Genomic DNA, 24,393 nt, shown 5'->3' with positions numbered 1-24,393 from the left:
TGTTGTAGGAGTTGAGGAGAAAGACATTTTTTTTTTTAATTCGGGATTTAGAAAATGTCACGCTGAGGAGGTGACACTGAAGCTGGGCCTTAAATAATGAATGGGATGTTCACGTAGGCCAAGCAGGTGAGGGCACTCTGGGAGAGGAGCGTGTAAGCGGAGGCAAGAGGATGAGAAACACACCCTGTCGAGTGAATGTTGGGAGGTCGGGTGGGGCTGGAGTGGGGGCTACATGGTGGGACATGCTGGGAGATGGGCCTGGGAGGCAAGTTTGGGAAGGAGCCTATGTCTGGAGGATGAGATGGCCCCTTCAAAGGGAAATTGACCTGTAGGTGGCAAACAAGTTTGCCTAGCTCTAGGCCACCCACCTGCTCAGGCCTTGGACAAACAAAGGCATTCCAGAGACTGACTGTGGTGTCCAGATAAAAGGACACCAGGGTAGAAAGGGACATGGTGACCTCCTGAGCATTCAGAAAGACAGAGGGCAACACTAGGTCTTGAGTAATGCCACTGGGTCATGAACTCACGTCTTTCCTTTTCCAGGAGTGGCCTAAGAGTGATGAGTCAGGGGCCTTTGCACCTTTAGTGATTTGTAATGCCCAGGTTAAGAACACAGCCCAGAGTCAGATCGGGCAGGTTCAAATCCTTCTTGACACCTAAAGACGTGTGATTCGGTTCTCAAAGACCAAGCGAAGTGGGAAGTGACCTCAGGTGATGAAAGGAAAGACAAGCTTCCCTCATGGATGTTTCTTTCTTCTCATATTCCCAGAAATCCCAACTACTCTCATGAGTTCTCGAGGAAAGCACCCGAATTTGCAGCCCCCTGGCCTGACTTTGTCCCCCGTGCTGGTGGAGAGAACTACAAGGAGTTCAGTGCCCTGCTCCCCAACCAGCAGGGCCTGAAAAAGACTGACTGTTCCTTCTGGTCCAAGTACATTCGGTCTCTGAAGATGTCGGCAGGTAGGGAAGCCCGGAGCAGGCAGGGGCCAGGCGAGGGGTGGGGGGGCTTTTTCATCCTCAACATTACTGCACCGGCTGTGCTGAGCACACTACAGCCACTGGGTCACTGGGATGTCATTGGCACAGCCCTCTCCCATGAGGAGCTCACAGTCCTCTTTGCCAAGGTCCTCCTGTTCTGATGAGGGGCAAGATGGAGGAGTGAGAGAGAGAAAGGCACAAGGAAGGGACCCTGGGGGAACCAGGGGCAAGAAGGGCTATAGGAGGGTTGAGTGGGGAGCCAGCCTGAAATGGTGTGGGGAGAGAAAGTAGGATCTTGAACCTCGTCCTCATAGCCCTTGGAGGGCTAGGTAGAATTAGAGAGGGCATTCTAGCCAGATGGGGAAGTGGGCCTTCTACCTCTTCCTGTTAAAGAGAACTTCCTGTTGAAGAGGTGTTAAGGAGAGAAGACGAATCATAATGAGGGCACTGGGAATATAGAGATGAATGCAATGCACTTCAGAAGCTTCCAGGAGAGTGGGAGAGTGAATGACATAACCCAGTGAATGTTCTTCAGCTTTCCTGGTGCCATGATGGAAGTCCGCACCCAAGCCAGTGGAAGTGTGAACCCAAGCAAGTGGGAGCCCAAAGGGGGGAGGGTTCACTTCTCCCTGGAGGGTCTGGGAAGTCTTCCTTGGGGAGGTGATGCAGGGGCTGAGGTTTGCAGACTGACAGGAGTTCTTCATGCAGAGAGAGATAAGAGTGGAGCATCTAGCAGGAAAGTGACCTTGTCCAACATATGTTTTAGATTCTCAACTCTGCTTCTAGATTCCAAGGCCAATTGGCTCTCTGATGATGAACTCAAGTCCCCTTGTACCGTTAGCATGTCCCTACAGTGGGTGATGGATCTGGTATCCAACCACTGGAAATGCCCCTCTGTAGGACATTAGTAGGGAATGCCCACCAGAGGCTGAGGTCTCTTAGGGCCAAAGAGAAAGAGATGAGGGAGGAGAAGTCCTGATCTGATTGGACCAGCCTTGCCCCTCCTGTTTCAGATGAAGCCAAGGACGAGCTGTCAGCAGGGAGTGAAGAAGAGGGCCAGCTGGCTGACTCTGGGCTGGGGGAAGACCTCCTGGGTCTCGCGGAGCCAGCCTCCAAGAGCTACAGCAAGTGACCTGCTCCTGAGACCCGCCCCCCAACCTGTCAACCCCACCCCAACTGCTGCCCTGGACATCTTATTCTCTAAAATAGCCACTAACGTTCAATAAAGCGTCTACATGCAATGAAGCATTGGTGACTCAGATTTGTTAATTCAAAACAACCCTAGGAGACACCAAACTATGTCTTAATAATCTTCCTGAAGTTTGAACCCCAGGCTGCTGTTTCCTTCCAACAAATATTCATGGAGCATCCTTTGAACACCAGGCCCTGTGCTGGGTGCTGGGTGCTGGGGAATCAAGGACCCTGCCCTCTAGAAGGAGAAAAGGGCAGGTAAACAGACATTTACAGTGACCCAAGAAATGGAGGGCAGGCCCCAGAGTGACACAGTCCCACCTGCATGTTAGAAAGGATTCCCATGTGAAGATTCCAGAATGGAGGTAGGAGACCGACTGGGCTGGTGCAATATTCTAGGCAGGAGACAATGAGGTCTGAATCAAGACAGTGAGGCTAGAGATGTGGGGAAGGCACAGATCTGAGAACCCTTCAGTAAGTAGAATTGACAGGACTCGTTTGAATGTGGGAGGGGGCAGGTACAAGGAGACAGAATTATTACCCCAGCTTTTGGGTGATTTGGGTTCCCAGATAAGCAACTAAAAATATCACTCACCCTCCTGAAGGACATACTTATATAGGCAAATCTGTTTAAAGCTCTGTCTGTCTCTCTCTCAATTACACACACACACACACATACACACACACACACACATACACACACACACACACACGATTTTCCCAAAGTAACAGCAGACAGAGCTGGTTAACAGTCTTTGTCATTTACGTGGCATGTCATAAAATGTGTTGACACACATCAGTTCGTTTGAGCACAGACCAAACTCAGTGATGAGTGATGTTGGGACTATCACACCCATTTTGAGGATGTGGAAGGTGAGGCTCAGAAAGGCTTATGGTGTGCCTAAACTCACAGGGAGGAGGTGGAGGGTCAGAGTTCAACTCAGGTCTTCTGATTTCTCTCTTTCCTTACACTTCCTAGACTTCAGCTAGCTCCACAGCCACGTTGTGTGTCCTGCAAAACCTACTGATAGGCACTGAAACCCCAGGTAGCCTCTAACCTGCATCACAAGCTCTGTCAGTTTGGATGGTTCAGTGTAAGTACTGAACACCTAACTAAAGTGCCTTAACTGAGGGATCCTTCCAGAGGTAGGTGGGCCTAGGATTGATCAAAGGCTCAGTGATGTCATCAAGGGCCCACACTCTTTACAGCCCTCCTCTTTGCTATCTTCAGCACATGGCTGATGTCTCATTTCACTGACACAGTATGGCTGCCACAGCTCCAGACATCACATCCCCTCCTGACAGCATCCTGTGCTGGAAGCAAGCAGGGCATTGTACAAAGGGCCTTCCCTTCAAGTGCCTCTTTCTTTTCTTGGAGGAAAATCTTTCCTAGAAATTTCCAGCAGAATTCCCTTTACATCTCATTGGCCAGGATGGAGTTATGTCCCCAGTTTTAGACTAATTACTGACAATAGGCAGTGGGCTTACCATGATCTGATCAGACCTGCATGACTTATTCCCTAGGGTAGGAGATACTGATGTCCCAACAAAGCTGGGGTGCAGTTAGCAGACATGGACAGGGAGACAGTTATTGGGTAGATAGCTGTCGCCTCTGCCACATAATTAATCTTTGTTCCCAAGACTGTGAGAGTTGGTCCCACCCACCCATCCTTGAGGCCCTCCTTGCTTGGCCTGGAGTTGGAGCTGGCCTGAAGGACATCTTTACTCCTGTAGTCCAGAGTGGTCTGTAAAATCATGTGCTGTGTTTGGAGGTGATCACAAGTGTCCTAGTGTCAGACGTCATGGTCCTGGTCCTTCCTCGTACCCTTAATCCAGGCTCAGGCCCCTGGACCTGGGTCTCCGGCAGGGGGCAGGGGACACAGCGCCAGAAGGCAGTACTATGGCTTCCCAGCCATGTTTGGCTTTCTTGGGGTATCCAGATGTGGGGTGGATGGGGCCTCTGTCAGTGTCCTGTGGCTGCCACAACAAATTACCACAAATTAGAGGGCTTAATACAACAGCAATGAATTCTCTCATAGTTCTGGAGGCCAGAAGTCCAAGATGAAGGTACCAGCAGAGCCACACTCCCTTGAAGGCACTGAGGGAGAGTCCGTTCCACGTCTCTCCTCGAGCTTCTGGTGGCTTCTGGTGACCTGTGGTGTTCCTTGGCTTGTGGCTGCCTCTCATCTCCGCCTCTGTCTTCCCATGGCCTTCTTCTCTGTTTGTCAAATCTCCCTCTCCTTTCTTTTACAAGATCACCAGTCATTGGATGTAGGGTCATCCTAGATCTGAAATGATCTTATCTTGAGTTCCTTAACTTAATTACATCTGCAAAGACCATATTTCCAAATAAGTTCATATCCGTAGGTAACGGAGTGTGACTTGGACATGTCTTTTTGGGGAACACAATTCAACTCACTGTAGGATCTAAGACCTGGGGGCCTGACACAGCGTCAAGGAGAGGTGGGAGCAGGAGTGACACAGGGCTGGCCCACCCAGGACAGGAGACAGGAGAGGCTTGAGCTCAGACTCTCCAGGGGAGGGAGAGGCAGGGGCCACTGTGGGGTTTGGGGTGAAGCTTCAAGTATCCGGGAGGCCCTGCTGGCTTAGCTCCCTCCATGGCCTGACCCTAATGATGCTAATAACAGCGTCACCGTTTAGCAAGGCCTCACCCCCATGCCAGGTTCTGTCTGATGAGCGTTGTCTCATTTCTCTCCCCAAAATGAAATTCTGTTCTTTTGTTGCCATCAGGAAATGGGGGCTTGAAATTCTACCCTGAAGCTTTGTTCCCTTGGTTTTAACCACAGTCGGTCTCCAGTTAAAGTGCAAATTTTCTCTAGAAAAAGCATAGAAGTTTTCTCCTCCACCAACAGCTGAGTGGGAGCTTTGAACTAAGATAGGCCTGGTGCGGTACCATGTCCTGCCGGCTGTTCACAGCAGCTGAGTGACTTGGAGTAATTCCTTTAGCCCAGTGGTTCCCAGCCTTGATTGTGGATTAGAATCATCTGAGCACCTTTATACAGAATCCAGATGCCCAGGTCACACCCCAGACCGATTAGATCAGAATTCCAGAGCGGGTAGGGAGGACCAGGCATGAGGAAACTCCAATACACAGTCAAGAATGGACCCCACTGTTAACCTCTCTGATCTTTAGTTTTCTCACCTGTAGAATGGATCCAGTTAAGTTTACTGGGTAAGCATCACTTAGCAAGGTGTAAGTTGGAAGCATTCCTGTTTCTTCCTATCATTCCCCACTTGTGGTAGGCAGAGTAGTGGTCCCCCAAAGATGTATATGTCCTAATTCCCAGAACTGTGAATAATTAAGGCTACACAGCAAGGGGGCATTTCAAAGATGAAGTTAAGGTTGCTAGTCAGCTGACCTTCAGATAAAGAAGTTATCTGGAATTACCCAGGTGGGTCTAATGTAATCACAGGGGTCTTAAAAGTAGAGGAGGGAGGCAGAAGAGAGGCCCAGAGAGAGGGCAGTGTGAGAAGGACTTGCCCAATGTTGCTGGTTTTGAAGATGGAGGAAGGGGACCCTGAGCCCAGGAAAGTGAGTAGCCCCTAGAAGCTGGAAAAGGCAAGGGATAGACTCTCTCCTAGAGTGTCCAGAAAGGAATGCACGAAGCTGACACCTTAATTTTAGCCCACTGAGCTTCAAGTCGGATTTCTGATCTGCAGAACTATAAGATAATACATTTGTGTTGTTTTCAGCCCATCTGTAATTTGTTACAGCAGCCATGGAAAACTAATACATCCTTATACCTGTTCAGTGGTGTATTTTATCCTGCCCTTGGACCAAACCTCAGGCATAGGTCCTTATTTTCCTGATAATAAAAAGTCCACTCCAGTCCAATATCAAAACCCCAAATCCACCACCATTAGCCCTGAAAATGGGTTGTTCACATTCTTTAACTGGTTGGAGTGGGTAATGGACTAATGCTGGTGCAACCAATCTGGGCCCCCCTCCTTGTAAGCCCACACGTATGGTCTAGCACCGGATGCCACCTGCTATTTGTTCTCAGTCTTTGAAAACTGAGGTAGAAAACATCCCATTTTAACATCCTGTTATAACAGTAATGCCTATTTTGCAGATTCACCCTGCAGATTGAGGGTGCTAATGTCTGTGAACCAAACAGTAAAGTGCCGTTCCCAAAGTCCTCATACATCATCATTGATTTGGGGCAACTACGCCATGCCAGTCCACAGGGATGGGAAATCAGAGGGATCCAAAGTCCAGGTCTTCATGGCCCTGCCCTGGAACGGCTCTTAGAAAAGTGTGGCCAAGGAGACAACATGCAATAGTTAGACTGTTTGAGCCGGAGGAGACCTGAGCCCATATCGTGATGAGGAAGCTGAGACCCGGAGAGAAACGCACAGCCGGGGGCCCGCAGCCTGCCCCTGTCAGGGCTGCTTTCAGAACTCCGGGCCTAGGCTCCCCCTCTAGTGCTCATTCTCCTGCACCGCAGAGATATCCTTGAAGTCCTTATCCATTTCCAGAAGGGATGGGCCAACCTGATGTGCGTCAGGCAGCCAGGAAGACGTCATAAACCCTTCTCCCCCCACGAAGGGCAGGAAGGCCACAGTACACCCAGCACCAAGGCCGGGGTCACCGGAAAGTCAGGAAGTGAAAGGGGCAGCGCCTCACACTGTGGGCCAGAGTGACCCGCAGGGTCAGTGAGGCAGGAATCAAGAGAGGAAGTGAAGAAATTCTCTGTGAGCCCACTCGTTAGTCTGAATCAGCTACCTCCTGAGCTGGAAGCGACCCCGGAAGGACAGGACGATGAGGCAAATGACTTTTTCAGAAGGAAGTTGTAACACCAGCCAGCAAGTCCCTCCACCGCCCAGGGCCCTGCACAGAGGCAGCAAGTGTCCGGAGCTCAGGGATCCCCAGGTCCCCTCTGGAGCTGGGAAAGCAAGGACAGCTTCTCCCAGTCCACCGAAGGCCATCGGGCAGTGATTCCAAGAGAAGTCTGAGTGCACGAACATCTCCTGAGAAGCTTGTGAAAAACACGGATTCCTGTTCCAAACTTTTGAGAATAAATAGGTCTAAGGTCGAGCTCATAAATCTATTTTTTCAAACAATACCTGTACTTAAGGAGTTACCTCCTGTGGTCCCCCATCTGCTGTAATCCCATTCTGCAGAAACCACTTCTTTTCACAGTTTGTGTCTTAGCTTGGTCACCCCCACGACTCTAGATGGTGTGAGTTTACCTCTAACTGTGATTTATCAACTCTACATGAGACCTATTGATTTCCTGCTGAGAAAGATGAAGATTGAGCCCACTTAATCCCACTCAACCTCTCCTCACATACCTCCAAAAGCTGAATAACAGTATAATTCTTATTCCTTCTTTTGGTTACTTTTGAAATTATTAAAGAATTCATTTTTCATACTCAATCAATTTTCCAACAATCCCTAGCTTGCTGCTTGAGCGTGTTTGCATTATACCACTGTTTTTCCTCTTCTTTTTCACTGTCTGTGCTCTTAGATTAACTTAATCCTGCAACCTCACCTGAGCCTTCCATGCTTCATTCCACAGGCTAATTCCAACAACCAAAAACCAGGTAACTTCATTTACCACATTAAGACTTTGTGCACGTTGTTCACAGGCCACACAGTGCGCTAGAATTTCACTTCCTACTCCCTCGGTCCATGATAAACCCCTGGACATTTGAAGAGGAATATTTCTAGCCTCAAGACCAAATAGGTTCTCTTTTATTATACTTCTTCATTTGCTTAAAATCATGCCACGTTGTGGAGCAACTTCTGTTTAGACCATGTTATTATAGTGGAGCTTCTCGTTTTATCTAGCATTTATAATTGCTTTCTCTCTCTCTCTCTCTCTCTGTCTTTCTTTTCTCTCCCTCTTTCTCCCTTGACCTCTATGCCTTTACCAGACCTTCAAGGAATGTGCATTTGTTACATCACCCCCAGTGAGACTCCCCCGGGTTTGGAATCACTGCCGTAAGCCTTTGACATGGAGGAAAGTATGTGGTTTTGGAGTCAAACAGGATTTGAATTCTGCCTAGCAGCTCACCCACTGAATGACCCAGAACAAACCTCTCCGCCATTCGGGGCATGAGCTTCCACTGGGAAGCCTGGACAACTCATCGCTCTCCTGGCACTGCCGTGAGGCTCGTATGAGGCAAGAGAAATGACTGTCCTGCATAATTAGAAACTGATGAACAAGAATTAGATGTTTCATTGCCAATATATATTTCTGTCCAGCTCACTCCACACTTTGGCCCCGGGCCCTCTGCTTGGTGCTGAAGATGCGAGATGAACAATCTGATACTTGAGGGGCTCCAAGCTTAGAGGGAGGCTCGGGCAAGTGAGCAGCTGTCATGATTCAGGGGAATGAGTGCAATGCAAGGGATAAAATAGAGGTTTCAGGAGCCAGAAGAGGGCACCCCAGTCAGAGCACAGAATGTTCTCCAGAAAGGTGACCCCAGGCTGAGCACAAGGGACCAATAAAACTAAGCGTGGCGTGGAAAGCTTAGGCGTGGGGATGGTGTTCTGGGCCCCCACCCCACGAGCTTGTCCCCAGCCGGTGGGCAGGAACCTCAAGGCTCACAACGTCCGCCGAGCTTCCACATGTTCAGGAGCTGCTCGGCCCCGCCCACATCTCCCCCACTTTCCGGGGGACCCCCAGGTTCTTCTGAAATCCTTGCCCATCAGCTCTCTGTCCTCCCGGGGCCCTGCTCATCCTCCTCTCTTCGATGGTCCTGCCTCCACCCAACCAGGTGCCCGGGCTCCACCCCCAAAGCGGATTGCAGGGACTCATGCACTGCCCCCACACTCTGGCTCAACTGTGCCTGACGTTCTGGGCCTTTCCGAGGTCGGAAAGTGAGTGACGATGGGGAAAGAGACAAGTGAAGGAGCTAACTAAGTAACATGGGGGCAGTGACGGACGTCTGGGCTCCAACCGCGTGCTGCCTGGGGCGTGGTCTGCCTCGAAAGGGGAGGTAGGGCTTGATGTCCGTCCACGGCCCTTGCTGTCCTTTCCTAAGATAACCCTGGGGTCTTCTCATCCTCCTGTTTCTTTATATTTAAACTGGAGCTCATTAGGTCCCTTGCCTCTGAAAGAAACTTACCACCTTCCTCCCTGGCCCTCGTCCAGCTGTCCCCAAACATCCTTGAGTGCAATGTCTGCTAGGCCAGAGGTGGGGTGATGAGAAGGGGGGGTGCTCTGATCCCCTCACGAGGAGATGACGTGTGTGTGTCTGACTGGTAACCCGGAGTCTGCCAGGGAGGAGCTGGAGGAGGGGTGTTCTGGACAGAAAAAGCAGCACACAAGGACATAAGAAGCCACCCCGCTGCACACACCCCACTCCTTTCCCACGTAGGCAGAGAGAAGACTTAGGAGTTCCGGACTGTTCCATCAGATGGAAAGTCAGTGTGCCCTCAGACACCAATCTAAGAGTCTGGAGCAACGTGGTCCTGGAGGAGGACAACACAGCATGAAGTGCCAAAGCTTGGCCTCAGGTTCCAAAGCCACCATTCCTTGCTCCTTCTGGTCCCCCTCCTAACCAGGTCCTCTGGCCATTCTGAAGCTTGGTTTGTTTAACTGTAAAATAGAGGAAGAAAATGACCAACTGCACAGAGTCGCTGTGGGAATGCAATAAAATCATGGAATCAAAGGCATCACTGCTCTCTGTGTGGCCTGGGGGGAGGCTCCTGGCTGTGAGTTGGCTGAGAGCACACCTGCCTTTGAACCCAGACTCTGCACCTTGCTGGCTCTGTGTCCTAGAGCAAGTTACTTGACATCTCTGAGCACCTCCCAAGATAGTGATGAACACCTCTCAGGGACGTTGTGAGGAGTAAATAAATTAACATACATCAACAGCACGTAAAAGCATCTTGAACACTGCACTGCTCAAGAGGCGATTGTCATAATTAAGAACAATATTAGTAACTGGGGGGTAGTTTCTCTTATGGGGCAGTGCTTTTTAATTTAGATTTTTCTGGCTTTTTGCCACGGTCCTTCTCACTTTGTTTAGCAGCATGTATAAAGCCCCTAGTTTGTTCCTGGTTCTCTACAAGACTGTAGTCTGAAGACTGAAGCCCACGGCACATTACCCTTTGAAGGATGAGCTATAAATACATCAGGTCATCAAAAAGAGGAAGGAGTGCACCTGGACGACCAATAATATGTAAACTCGGCTAGAGGAGGCTTCAGGGCCCAGAGCCCACCCCGTCACCACAGTCTTTCCCCGGCTTCCACAAAAGACCTCCGGGCATCCAGGTCAGGGGCCGCAGGCCAGCCGGCTCCCACCTCCAGCTGCCTCTGGAAACACCCCTGGGGTCCCTCAAGAAGGTCACAAATGCAGACAGCCTCACCCTCTGGGGGAAGAGGAAAGTGACCCCTGGTGGGGATGGTCCAGGGCTTGGTCGCAGAAGGTATGATGTTTCCCTCTGTAGACTGGACGTGTCCTGAGTGACTCAAATCTGGAGGGTCAGAGAGGAAAGAGGGGGTGACTCTTGACTGTGCAGTGTATAAGCTGGATGACCTTGGGCGAGTTATCAAACCCCTGCCCCCACTCTTTCTCATCTGTATAGCGGGATGCCCTTGAACGTTAGAGAATGCATGGCGTGCACCTGACAGTAGATGTTCAAAGGAAGTCAGTTTCTCTCTCCTCTTCCTCTTTCCTCTTAGCAGTATAATCATTTCTACTTTATATCTCAAGCACTTGTGAGTTCCCAGCACACAGTGAGCGCTCAATGAACGCTTTTTGAAAGAATGAAGGAGAGCTCAGATTTCTCCAGCTCAGAGTCTCTTGGAGACAGAATCCTCATAGTGGGACAGAATTCACTGCAGAGTGTGGTTGACTGAATAATTGCCCTACAAAGATGCCCATGGCCTGATAGCTGGAACCTGTGAATAGGTTGTTGCATGACAAAAGGGACTTTGCAGATGTGATTAAGGCTAGAGACCTTGATATAGGAAGATTTCTGGATTATCTAGTTGAGGCCCAATCTAATCACATGATCCTTTAAAAGCAGAGAACTTTCTCTGGACAGAGGTAGAGAGATTCCAAGTAAGAAGGATTTGACGTGCTGTTGCTGGCTCTGAAATATGGGGCCTATATAAAGGACCAAACAGAGGCCTCCAAGAGCTAGGGGTGGTCCCTAGCTGGCAGCCAGCAAGGAAATGGTGACCTCAGTCCTACAACCACAAGGAACTAGATTCTGCCAACAACCTGAAGGAGCTTAAAAGTGGTTTCTTCCTCAGAGCCTCCAGTAAGGAATACAGGCCTGATGACACATTGATTTTAGCCTGGTATGACACATTGGACTTCTGATCTACGGAAACTTTGAAAGAATAAATTTATATTGTTCTCAGCCAATTTTTTATACCAGCAATAGAAAATCATTTCAGAGAGCTCCAGATTATGAGGAAGTCAGAACAACCCAGCTCTTTGGCTAATTTTCACATTTACCAAGCATATCAGAAGTACAACCATCACCATCATTTGTGGGGGTCCACTGAGAGCCAGGCACCATGTTGGTGGCACCTACACACCTCTCTTCCTTAAACATCATGCCACCCTTCAAGATATCTTATTGTCAAGGCTGCCAAAGCCCATGGCCCACTAGGCCTTGGGCCGTAGGGTGCCATACAGGGTAAATTAAGAACAAGGCCTTTTTGCTAGGAGAATCTTGATGGAATTTTACTGGAACTAAACATATCTCGTGCAATGGGAGTCCAATAATATTCCAAACAAAGCCAAGATTTTTATCCACAATTCCATAAACCCCACGTTGCACTAATGTCCTAAGTTCCTTCCCACTGATGGCATCTTCTCACAATTGTGTAACGCTTCACATTCACTTGATGGGCCATGGGGGTGGGGGAGTGGGGATAGAGAGGAAACTTTACTGGGGAGAGGGCTCATTGCTCCTTCCACCTCGAACTTTGACATCTCAAGTAGGTCATGCCCAAACACTTTGGGGTGGAAATCCTTTAGCTGTGGTTTCACATGCCATAAAAGTAAGAGTCGCCATTCCTCTCCTTTCTCACCTCTTTTCTTGCTCACAGGGGCTGAAACTGGGTCAAAGATTTGGGCTCATGGTGATTTAGACAGAGACATGTAAACTCAATCAGCTGGGCCAGAAAATTGCCTAGTTTTCAACAACGTCCTCTTCAAAGATCTCCATCGTGCCTGGGAGAGAAGAGAGACCAGCTAAACGTTTCTTTCTGAGTTCATTTCCAGTTTTAGTGTTAGACATCCGTCCTGATTGAATAATTATCTCCATCCACCTTTTACTGAGGAGAAAATAAAGTTGGGAGAATTTATCTAAGTTGCCAGAGTGTTCAGAAATGTCTGGAAAGAGAAGCTGCTGTGAAACACCAAGAAGAGGAGGAGATTTGTTATGCACAACAGTGAACAACAACCCCGGCAGAGTCCGAAGTATGTCAGGTATTATCCTGTGCTGGATAAAAATTCCTCACTTCATTCTCACATGAAGTAGTGAAAAATCCATTTCACCCAAATCCAGATTCGTGAGAAATCCTGCCCACGGCCGCACCCTGTAAGAGGGATTTGGACCTAGGCAGTCTGACACGAGGGCTGGAGCTGTGAGTGTCCATGCCAGGCTGCCTCTTTGCAATCTGAGGAGGAGGGGACTTTCCAGCTGGCCCTTTGAAGGGTGGGTTGATGTTGACCTTGCAGGGGTAGTGGGGCTGCTGTCAGGCAGAGGACCCATCATGAGGCAAAGTTAGGGTCAGCATGCCAGGAGTAGTGGAAAATAGTCAGAGTTGACCCTGAAAATCTCCTGCAAAGTCCACTAGATATGACTGTGCTATGGGCACTGCCTCTCAATGGTGGAGTGGTGGGAGGTGAGCCGGCGGGGCGAGACTGGGGAGGCCTGGGCATTCCAGCCCCCAGAAGGGCGTAGGCCTAAGGGCAAAAACATCCCCCCATGCCTCCAGGTCTAGCCAGCTGCTCCTTTCATAGCCCTAGAGCCTCTTGGGCTATCTTGGCACATAGAGTCCAGGGGAGACAGCTGCCTGTGCAGGGGACACAGGGGCCTGCAGGGACTCTCCCTCCACAGTGACTTCACTGGCCACAGAGCTGCCCAGCCAGACAGCAGAATACATCATAACCACAGCCATGGGCCGGCCCGCCGGGTGACATCACAGGCCCCAAATAGCTCCGACATCTGTTAGCTGTTCAGACAGTGAGCGGGTCACCATGGGCCTCCGCTGCCAACCACCACCGTGCTTCTGCAATCACTCTGGGAATTATTCCTGGCTGCTCCTTAGATCGATTGGTGACTTACAACTTTGATTACAGAGGCACAAAAGTCACCACATAAAGCAGACCAGCAAAAAGGAGAGAAATGAAATCACTCAAAACCTTGATGCTCAGAGACAGTCGCTCGCAACATTTGGAGTGTATCCTTCCACTTTGTGTATTTAGAAACATATTCTTATGCCAGATAATTATTTACACATTTAAATAGAAAAAGGCCCATGTGCTACACAATATTTTGTAGCCTACTTTTTAAAAAACATTTTAATCAAATGTGGACATTTACTGTGTCATTAATTATTCTTCTAAGAAATGTTTGATCGTGGTGTGGTACACCAGTACTGAATCTGGCACCAGTACTAGTAGTACTCTAGTACTTAATATGGTACCAGCACTAGTAGTGCTCTAGTACTGAATCAAGTACCAGTACCCAGTAGTACTCTAGTACTGAATCTGGTACCAGTACTACTAGTACTCTTGTACTTAATCCGGTACCAGTACTAGTAGTGCTCTAGTACTGAATCCGGTACTGGCACTAGTATTACTCCAGTACTGAATCTGTTACCAGTACTAATATTACTCTGGTATCAGTACTAGTATTACTTTGGTACCAAATCTGGCATTGTTGGAGGGAGGTCAGGCTCTGACATCTTGAATAAAATAATATACAGTGAGAATGAATCTTGAAAATCTCCTAGGATGTCCCATAGCTACGGTGGTGGTATAGAGTGAATCCCAGTTTTTCCTCTGATGTTGGAGCAGATCCTGGTTTCTTTGATTGATCACAAATGCATTTATAGGCATTGGACTGAAAAGAGTTCTATATTTTCACCATACCATTACTATTACTATTTGCCTAGTGCATAGAGTTAAATATTCACAAATCAAATGCAAAGAGGATGCAATTCCACCACACGCTACTTCTCCAGACGTTCCTCAGGCCCATTTTGACCTCCTCGTTGAGAACCAAGAGATGCTCTGAGGGTCCCAAACGGTCCCACCACAGAGAGGGAATTGTATAGAACTGTGGTCCTGCAGAATGTCAGAGCCTGAAGGAGCATGTGGGATCATCCTGTCCCCCTCTGCCATTTTCCAGGTAGAAGCTGAGGCTTGGAGAGAGGAAGGAACCCCAACAAGTCAACAGTGGCTGGGCCACATGCTATCAGGGCCTCCTGGCAGGGTTGGCGGGGATCCTGGGGATGATGTAACGTGGCCCCACCAAGCAGCTTGACACACGGTCGGTCTGTCTGTGCCCGAGTGGAGTCGCCAGACTTCCACTCCTGGACTCTTTTATGTAAAGACTGCTGTCTCCTGAGTGTTCACAGGCTACGGATGTTTATAACTCGTCTGATCTTCACAACGACTCTGGCGAGTAGGCCGGAGCGCAGATTATAATCAGCATTTTATAGACGGGAAAACTCAGGCTCAGAAAGAGTAAGCGACTTGCCTACAATCACAAAGCTAGTCCCTGGGGTCTCCTGTGAGTCGTTCATCTGACCCAACACCAGGGCATGTTTTCATCACAGCGCTCTTCCTCTCACTCACTGTGTTGTGCTTGTTTCATAAGACGATGGAGAAATAGAGTTGCTTCTCCGGAAGCAGAGCTGGGGCACAACCTACTGAGCAGCTAAGGTGGGATTAGAACACAGGCCTCCAAACTCCAGGCTGGTGGCCTCAGGACGTTTGCTTGTCCATATGGAGCATCTATGTTACTTAGAAAAAGGTGGTTCCCTCTACGGAGGCCCCCGTATGTTCACGGCTTGGTGACAGACGAGAGGTGGGTTTCAGCCACTACTCAGAGCCTGAGGGGAACTAAGCCAATACTATTGTGCAGAACTTGATTTCCTCAGCCAGAAACACCAGACTGGTCAGTACTTGCTCAACTGAGTTCTCTTCTGATGGCTGCAGATCTCTATCACCCTGGCTGGATACGTATTTGTGGTAGTCATATTTATCCTTCTCAATTTATAGTCCAAGTTTTGAAGATGCAGAATATCTTCCAGACTAGCCACTCCCTTCTCAACCCTGCTGGGAAAATGGGAGAAGACAGTGGGTACGACCAAAGCCAGACTTCCTGGCTGGGACTTAGTCTTTTCCGTTGTTCCTTTGTCAGTGAGCTGGGGGCAGGTCAAGAAGAACAGTCTGGCAGAACTGCTGCTTGCTGAGGTCAGCCCCAGCCCCAGGGTCAGGGCACCCCTCCCAGTCTTTGCTCACACCGTGTGCTCTGCATGGAACGCTCTCCTCTCTTCTTCCTTCTTCCTGTCTCCTTTCCTGCGAAGCCCGCCTTGGCCCCTCTAGGCAGTTAGGAACTCTCTTCTCTACTCTCTCACAGAATACCGCTCACTGCCATTTTGCCATCTAGAATGCTGACTTGCAATCAGTTACTTGCCTGTCTCCTTCTCTAGATGGCGAGCAGTTCGAGGGCTGGAAATGTGTCTCACTGATTCCTGCACCTCAAAAGCCTGTATAAATGACCTCATGTCCCCAAACTCTCCAATCTTTTTTTGTGGTCACCTTTTCCTTTAATGAGAATAGATAGCTGGGGCTCCCATCCCTCATACCTCAGGAAGCCCACTGCCCTCCCCATGATCTCTGGGGAGAGCAAGGAGATGGATGAAAGGGGCCTAGGGAACTCCCTCCAGGTTGCCTGGACAGTGAGCTTATCTAGGACGGGGAGCCCTCTCCTCCTGGCTAAGGTGCTGCCCCCAACCTGAGCTTCCTGCTAGACTGGGTCTCCTGGCCGTGGCAGCAGGGACTGCAACTTCCCTTGGTCCTCAAGGTCTCCAAGCCCTGGGCAGCTGGTTTCCCAGACAACAGCTATAAAGAGCTGACACCCAAATACAGACCTCCTGGCCTTAGCAGCCTGTGAAACCCTCTCTAACAAGGCTGCTTTCTCACCAGGAGAGGCAGTGGCCCTCCCTGGGAGGCCAACTCATGCTGCCTTGGCCCCATGCCTCTCTGTGGATGATGGGAGGATGGGGTTCCCATGCCTTCTCTTCTTGCCAACCCAGCCTTGGAGGTTTCTCTTTAGCGAGAAAACCAATTCCATGACTGTGACCTTGTGGCGTTCATCCCCAACCCTGATGCCCGGCCACTGGTGATGCCCCAGTGGTGGCCCAACGTGTGCAATGTGAGATTCCCCACATGCACGTTCTCATGCTCTCTCTCCTTCCAGCCTGCGACCCTCTGAAGCCAGTCCTCCTCACTCAGCCTCCGCCTCCTGCACTGAATACCTTCTTCCTGAAATGCCTTGCCCATCTTTGGCATCTGTCCTCACTCTTCATTTCCCAAACCCTACTGCTTATGTGGCAGACGCGTGCTAAAGGTTGGGGTAATGAACACAACCCACAAAAGATGAGGAAACTCATTGATATATGACACTAGACGCTCTGATTTCCTGGCCATCCTACCACTGGACAATCATCTTTTTCCATCCTTCTCCCCATGCCCAGCCTCCTACTTGCTCATGGAACTCTTCTAGTGAGAACTCCTCCTGTATTCTCCCCTCTCCTCCTTCCAGACTCTGGACTCTCTCCTTGCCCGACGTTCCTATTACATTGTCAGGTAAGTCACTGTCATCTGTAGCCAGTCTACATTCACATCCTCAGTAGGGTGGAGGAGAGAAGTTTGCTTTCCTTAATTCAAAAGGCTCACAATGGCATTTTTCTAAACCAAAGAGCTACCCACCCTCTTGACTACACTCTCCTTTCCATCTGTTCTATCTTTAGCTACATCAAGAAATTTCAAAGGCTTTGCAGTGAGAGGAGTCCCTTAGCACACACTTCAGATGGCTCACACCCTGCCCTCCCCAATGGTACTGATGGTGCAAGACCCATCCCCATTGGTCATGGTGTGTGACTTCTTCCTTTTACATTAGCACAGTGAGAACGAGTGAGCAACACTCGATTTCTTTATGTGTGCAGGGGAGAGGGTATAAATACGTTAGAGTTGGAGGTTATGTGTGTGTGTGTGCATGTGCATGCACCCGGGGCAGGGCTGAAGATTGTGTGTGTGTGCAAATGTGCACGCATGTACTCTCTTGTGCTGGGACTGGAGGTGGTGTGTGGTGCTTACATATGGTAGGGCTGGAGGTCGGGTGGGGTGTGGGACAGGGAGAGATTTGTATATGATTTGAAATTTCTCAGGCTGCCTCTTGCCAAGTGGTTTCCTCTGAAGCTCAGAATCAGCCCATATGGCCTGGGGTGGAAAATTTCACTGTCAGCAGCCAGTCCCTGACTCATTCTGAAAGCCCACGGGCTGCCGCTGACTGCCACGAGCCTCACACTCCAGCCTGCTCATCCCTGCCTTCAGGTTGTGCCACTGAGGACCCATGTTCCTTCCCAACAGCTCGGAGGGGCCAGAGGAACCCTTTACCTCATCCATCACCTTCACTCCCTCCCTCCTGCTGGTCCTCTTCCCCAGATCACAGGCTCCTCTGTGTTCAAAGATCTCCCAACTAAGTCTTCCCCACCTGCCCCAGGAGGTCCTGGAGTTTCTTTAAAGTCCCACGGGTCCTAGTGGCTGTATCTGCTCTCCCATCTCTTTCTTTCTCTGCCACTAGCACTCCTGTGGGGACCTGTCACCCCAGAGCCATGGACACATGACTCAACATCACATCTGCTGGGACAGGGGGCACTGAGACTGTGCCCAACAGAGAAACCATTAAAACATCCTCTTTTTCTACCACGGAATGAGCGCCCCAAACCTCCTCCCACCCAAGACCCTCCCCCTGCTCCTGATCCCTCCCCCGCCCTGTGGTGAGAGTCCGGGTGGGCGGGGCGCGGGGGGTGGTAATATTTGTCGGGTACGTTAGTCAGCAGGACAGCAGCTGGTTTATATTCAGACCCAGACATCTTGATGCATCATAAAGGAGCTTCAAAAGGGCCACATCAAAAGGTCATTCTTCACTCCCGGGATAGTGCCACCTCCTGCGCTTGGAGCTCTATCCTACATGCAGGATATCGCCCTGAACTGATGCCACCCTGTAGCTCCACAGGGTGTACCTGCTGCTGCTGAGAGAATCAGTGCTGGAATCGGGCTGGCATGTGTCGGAACCACCAGGCTGGTTATTTACAGGCGGCAAGCATGCCGGGTGGCTCTGTTGGCTGCCTGGTCAGCGCTCTTGCCCAGCTGTTGTTATTCTCCCCTGGGAGGAACCCTTCCCACCCACCACCCACCCACACCCCCCTACACTCACACATGCATTTGGAACGTCGCTGCCATAAAGACACCCAAAGAGGTGCCCCTCCCGGGCTGGCAATTTCTTCTTGGTGAACCACATCACCTATTTCTGCCTACAGCTCCCTCGTCTTAGGAATCCATAGACCACGAGCAAAGCCACAGGGGAACTTCACACAGCCTTCTATCCTCCTAAACCCCCTCTCCTAGCCCCTCTGTTCTTCCTCTACTTAATCCCTCCTTCCCATGTCTGTCCTTGATTTCTGTATGAAGCCCATTTGCTGCCAGGTTCCAGAGATGCCCTATGGAACCACCAGAGCAGTCCAGCGTGGACCTCCACGCAGCCCAGGAGGGCACTGCCTCGTGAGAGCAAAGCTGGGCCCGGGGAAAATAGATGTGACTGCTTACTCTTGCTTGAGATGCCCTCAGACAAGAAGCTCACTACCAGCCGAGGAACCTTCTGATTACTAATGAGTGGATTATGAATGATACCGTCACCAAAACAGATGAACAAAAATTCAACTTAAAGTTGATTTCGAGCCCCCATTTTTTCTGGGTAACAGAAAAGACAATTTAGTCATTTCTTGACAAGTTGAATCCCTGTGAGTACATGTGCCACCTCTTTGGGGTGAAAAGTCAGGAGAAGACCCCTCCCCACCTCCCCTCTCACCAGGTGACATCTGAGTTCTGGGGTCTCAGGACGTTGATGGAGAGTGGATGTCTGCTTTGTGTCCCTCCAGTGCCCTCCAATTCTGTTCTCCGATAACACATACTGGATGTAAATGTTCTCCTCCAGGATTTGGTCTTTGCGTGTTGGGATCTCAAGGAAACAGCGGCCGTGCAGGCCTCCCCAAGGCATGAGAGGCAGAGCTGGGCTACCACCCAGCTCCCTGGCCCCACCTGCCATTCATTTGGTTGTTACAAGAAAAGGAATAAGGGATGGGTGGTTCGATTTGCAGTATACACTGCATATTATTTTTGGTTGTTCTATAGTTTAATCCCTCTATCCAGCCAACTTCTCCAGTTGCTGGAGAAGAAGACTTTGCCTCAATGTACAGAAGCTGCTACCTGACATGTAGTAGGAATATGGGCTTTGGAGAAGATAGACGTGGGTTTGTAAATAAGAGTGTGAGCTTCCTGACACACAAGAATTAAAATGTGATCAAAGAATATTCTTGACTAGGATAAGGAATTGCAAAGGTCAGCCTGAGGAAAGAGAGCCACATTTCATTGAGGGCCCCTACTTTTTTCTTTAAAAATGTTCATTGCTTTTTTAATTGTAAAAGTCACACAACTGCGTCATGGGGAATTTTTTTAATGTAAAAATTGTATAAATAAAAAAATTAAAAGTCACCTGTAATCTCACCAGAAATTCCAGAAACAACTGTTGTAAATATTTTGACATATTTTCTTCTGGCCTTTTGTCTCTGTGTGTGGGTGTGTGTAGATTTACATAATTCTACTAATTTTTAACACGTATTTTGTATCTTTTTTCTGTTGTGTTTTTTTGTTTGTTTTCTTACATCTGCTAATATACCATGAGTTTTTTCAATTTTCCACTAAAATATCTGTGAAGCCACCAGAGCACAAGATGAAAGAGAAACTTGAAAAAGACTCTATCTTTTCTTGAGGGCATATTATGTGCGGGGCACTGTCTGAGTGGTTAATATGTATTATTGCATTTCCTCTCACAACAGCCATAGGAGGGAGAGACTATTTTTTCCCCCATTTTACAGATGAGGAAACTAAGATTTAGATGAATAAAGTAATATGTATGAGAGTACAGATAGTAAGTTGTGGAAATAAAAATTGCATTGATGCATATGATTCCTAAAGTCAGGCTCTTAACCACCACACCCCACCATTCATTCATTCATTCATTCATTCATTCTACAAATGATCAAGCATTTGCTAGATCTAGAATATATCAATCATCAGAACAGGCAAAAAGAAATGCCCTCATGTGGTTATGTTTTATTGGGGTCAGTGGGTTGAAAATAGACAATGAGTAAAATAAATGTACACATTTTACAATATAGTAAATGGTTATAAGCATTATGAAGAATAACAAAACAGAGAAGGGAGAGGAGGTGAGGCAGGATAGCAGCACAATCTGAAATAGGATGCTTAAGGTAGACTTCACCGAGAGGTGATATTCGAGCAAAGTCTTGCAGGAGGTGAAGGAGCGAGCCCTGTGGCTCTCTGGGGGAAGAACGTCTAGGAAGAGGGAGGAGCATATGGAGTGTCCCTGAGGACAGAGTGTGATTGGACTGCTTGAGGAATAGAAGGAGGTCTGAGTAGCTGGGGTAGAGTGAGCAGGACAGAGAGTGGGAGGAGATAAGATTGGAGATTTGGGTCAATGGGTCGCGTCACTCTTATAAGCCAATGTGAAGAGTTTGGCTTTTCATTTAGATGAGATGGAAGGCATTAGAAGACCGAGTAGAGTTAACATGATCCAACACGTATTATAAAAGGATCGCTCTGGCTTTTGTGTGGAAAAAAGTCTGTAAAGGGAACAGGGATAAAAAAGAGAAGAGCTAGGAAGCTACTGCAAAGATCCAAGCAAGGGATAATAGGGCGTTGGACCAGGGTGGTCACAGGCAAGGTAAGAAGTGCCAGATTCCAGATCAACTTTGAAGGAGGCAGAGAGGACCCAAGAGTATGGGAGACTTGAGTGTTACTCTAGATGATATTGAAGGCTTTCAGGTTAGATGAGATCACCTGGGAGGTGTGTCCTAGAGAAGAAAAAGACCTGAGAACTAAGCCCGGGGCCATTCTAACAAGCAGAGGTTGAAAAGAGACTAAGAAAGTTTAGGTGGCGAGACTGGAAATGAATCTCTTTTGAGAGCCCACTCAGCAAGTTGTCAATCCCCACTCCAATCTTGTGGGAAACAGTATTCTCCCCATTTTATAGATGAGAGAAATTGAGGCTCAGAAAGAAGAAAGGAATTATCCAAGGTATTGAGTAAGAAAGTAGCAGAGCTGGGATTGAAGCCTTTTCCTGGGTGACGTAAAGGGACACGTCTCTTGGCCTGGCTGTGTCCTATACCTGCATGTCAGACAAGCTAATATGGAAGTCTGCATTTCTCTTTCCATTCTAGCCCATGACCATGACAGAAAGGGAGTTGATTGATACACATTCCAGCATCCTCCCCTTGGGTGGGATAATTCTGAGACGTGTTCTACACTTTCTCCCAGAGCTCCCAGTGTGATTGGGCCCTGTTGCCCATGTTTACCACCATCTGTTGACAACCTTCCCTGGTTGGTTTCCTTCCAATCCCTTCTTCACTTGCCCATTCTCTTAGTGGTATTTCCCAAATCACCTCCCAAATAAACCCCCTGTGCTTGAATTCTTATCTCAGGAGCTGCTCCTGGAGAAACCCACATGTAGACTCCTTTGTATGAAGAACAAAGACACACAGCCCAGGGAGGAGACTAGGTGGTCCCAGAGGCACTGCTGTATCTGTAGTCTGTGGTGTGTGGGGATGGCTCCACAAGCACGTGGAGCCTGCACGTGGGAGACACGTGTGTCTGGGCACACATCCTTGTGTGCATGTGGGTGGGTGTCCACGTCTATGTGCCAGCTCATAAGTTAAAAATAGGAAAGGAAAATGTAAGCAACTTCTTATGTAAATATTGGGCAACCAGAATACTTTTCGCTTGCTTCTAGTCATTTCAGAGTTTCTGAAACTTTGCCTTTCCTCCCCTTGGATGGAGAGTGGGAGTGGAGGTGGGGGAAAATGAGGTTATTTTTGTCCTGGGGATTTCAGGGTCCCTCACTTTATGCACGTCTCCCCTCACTCTTCCACCCACCCGAGCCACCAGGGGGGATGATCCGTTGAAGACAGAGAGAGTTCATGTAAACTTGGCAAAGCAGGTGGCACCTCTGCTCCTCTGGATAGCAGAGAATTCACTGAAAGACACTAGATCACCTCAGTGCTCTCAACTCCAGAGAGAAGGGATGGTCAGACACCATAGCTGAAACAGTTCTAGATTTGATGGCGCCAACCGTAGGTTTGCAATCCACCTCTGTGTGTGACAAAGCCAAGTCATTCAACCCCTCTGAGTCTAAGAAAGAGGATCACAGAGCCTACCTCACAATCCCACAGGGTGGCTGTGGTCCTCAAATAAACCCAGGACCCAATGGAGAGCATTTGAAAGAATGGGTTTTAGAACCAGACAGACATAGGTTCAAATCTTGACTGTGCCATTCCTATGACGTTGGGAAGTAAATTAACCTCTCTGACCCTCTGTTGGCTTATCTGTATAATGGGGATTAAAAATTTTAAAATCTCATTTAATTAAATAAGGTAACATACAAATTACACAGCCTACTCACTGGCATATGGAATGCCCTTATATATGTCCATTTCCTCCTTTCTTCATACTCAGTTACTTCCTGGGAGAATGAGGGAAAATAAAGCAAGCACAGGTAGAGACATGGGAAGGAAACAGAGGTTTGAGGCGTGGAGCATTTTTCTTTGGGTTAACCAATGCAGAACTCATTAGAGTGTTAATTTAATCCCATCCACAAACTTTACTCCAGCAAATCATAAACACGACAGGTAGAGGATGAAGAGCTGTAACAGACAGAGATCTCTACTATAAATTGACAAGAAAAACACAGACCACCCAATGAAAATGGATAAAAATATAAAATAAAGCAATCCTAATGGACAATAAACATATGAAAAGATACTTAAATTCACTAGACATCAGGGAAATAAAAATTAATGTAATGAAACATTATTTTACATCCATCTGACTGGCATTTCTAAAAAGCTTCATAACATCTATTGCTGGATGAATGAATGGAATGAATAGAGTAGAATACCTGCATACATTGCTGGAGGAAATGCAGACTATCATAACCATTTTATGAGCAACAAGGCAACATCTATTAAAAATTTAAAACATATATTCTTTAATCCAGCAATCCCATTTTTGGGACTTGATTCCATAGAAATGAAAGCATCAGCACATTAGGGTACACACACACACACACAGCATTAGGTGAATGTTCAAATAAATAATGCTACATTATGCCATGGAACATTGTGGGATTATTTGAAGACCATATTTGAATTATATCAGTTGGATTTCTATGACATATTGTTGAGTGATAAAAGTAAGATGCGAAGAGGTGTGTTTACGTTACATTATGTCATTTTGGTAAAGCAAACTGATCAAAAACTCTACACATGGATGCACATGTGTGTGGACGATTCTATGGGCAGAGTGGACAGCAGGAGAGAGTGCACGTCAGATTGGCAGCACTGACGGCTCAGGGTGGGGTTGAGGGGTGGAGTGGGCTCATAATGCGAAAGGAGAAGGGTGAGGAAAGCAAAAAGGGAAAAGAAGGACAAAGCAGGTCAATGAGACCAAAGGCAGGTCCAATATAATCCCATTTGTGTGTGTGTGTGTCAATGCATGAAAAAGTTCAGGAAAAATCAAAGATTCCATTAGGTAAATAACCTACTGACTTAATGGAAGGACATTATGCATTGTTGAGTAAAATAAAAGTAATAACTATAGTGAAAAAACAAATGAGTAAGACTGGAACTTCCAGAACTTTTCTGATGTACAGAAAGGACAGTCCTGGGAAAGGAGGAACAGATGCAAACACACAGACATGAAGAAGCATGTGGTGCGCTCCTGGCCTGGAGTGGCACCTCCCAGAGGAGCTGGAGAACAGAGTACAGGAGAAATAGCAGCAGGGGTGTAATTAGGGCCACAGAAGGGGGAAACCTTTTGTGCAACGGAATGGCCAATAGAAGTGTGAGAAGG

At 48.3% G+C, this 24,393-nt stretch overlaps 1 protein-coding gene across 2 annotated transcripts in view; it reads left to right on the top strand.

The window, feature by feature from the left end:
• The window catches only part of TG (thyroglobulin), a 262,905-nt gene extending 260,693 nt beyond the window's left edge, over nt 1-2,212 (top strand). For both annotated transcript variants that reach the window (XM_087447433.1, XM_087447432.1), the window contains 2 exons: nt 770-960; nt 1,992-2,212. In XM_087447433.1, the coding sequence (XP_087303559.1) occupies nt 770-960; nt 1,992-2,110 (310 nt within the window). In that variant the 3' untranslated portion in view covers nt 2,111-2,212. The remainder of the gene's footprint in view (nt 1-769; nt 961-1,991) is intronic.
• The last annotated feature ends 22,181 nt before the right edge of the window (nt 2,213-24,393 follow it).

The sequence above is a fragment of the Ceratotherium simum genome, chromosome 23 (assembly GCF_057802395.1).
Source record: "Ceratotherium simum simum isolate JZ-2026a chromosome 23, ASM5780239v1, whole genome shotgun sequence".
Taxonomy (NCBI): Eukaryota; Metazoa; Chordata; class Mammalia; order Perissodactyla; family Rhinocerotidae; genus Ceratotherium; species Ceratotherium simum.
The sequence above is the reverse complement of the archived record's forward strand: the minus strand, read 5'-3'. Positions and strand labels throughout refer to the sequence as shown.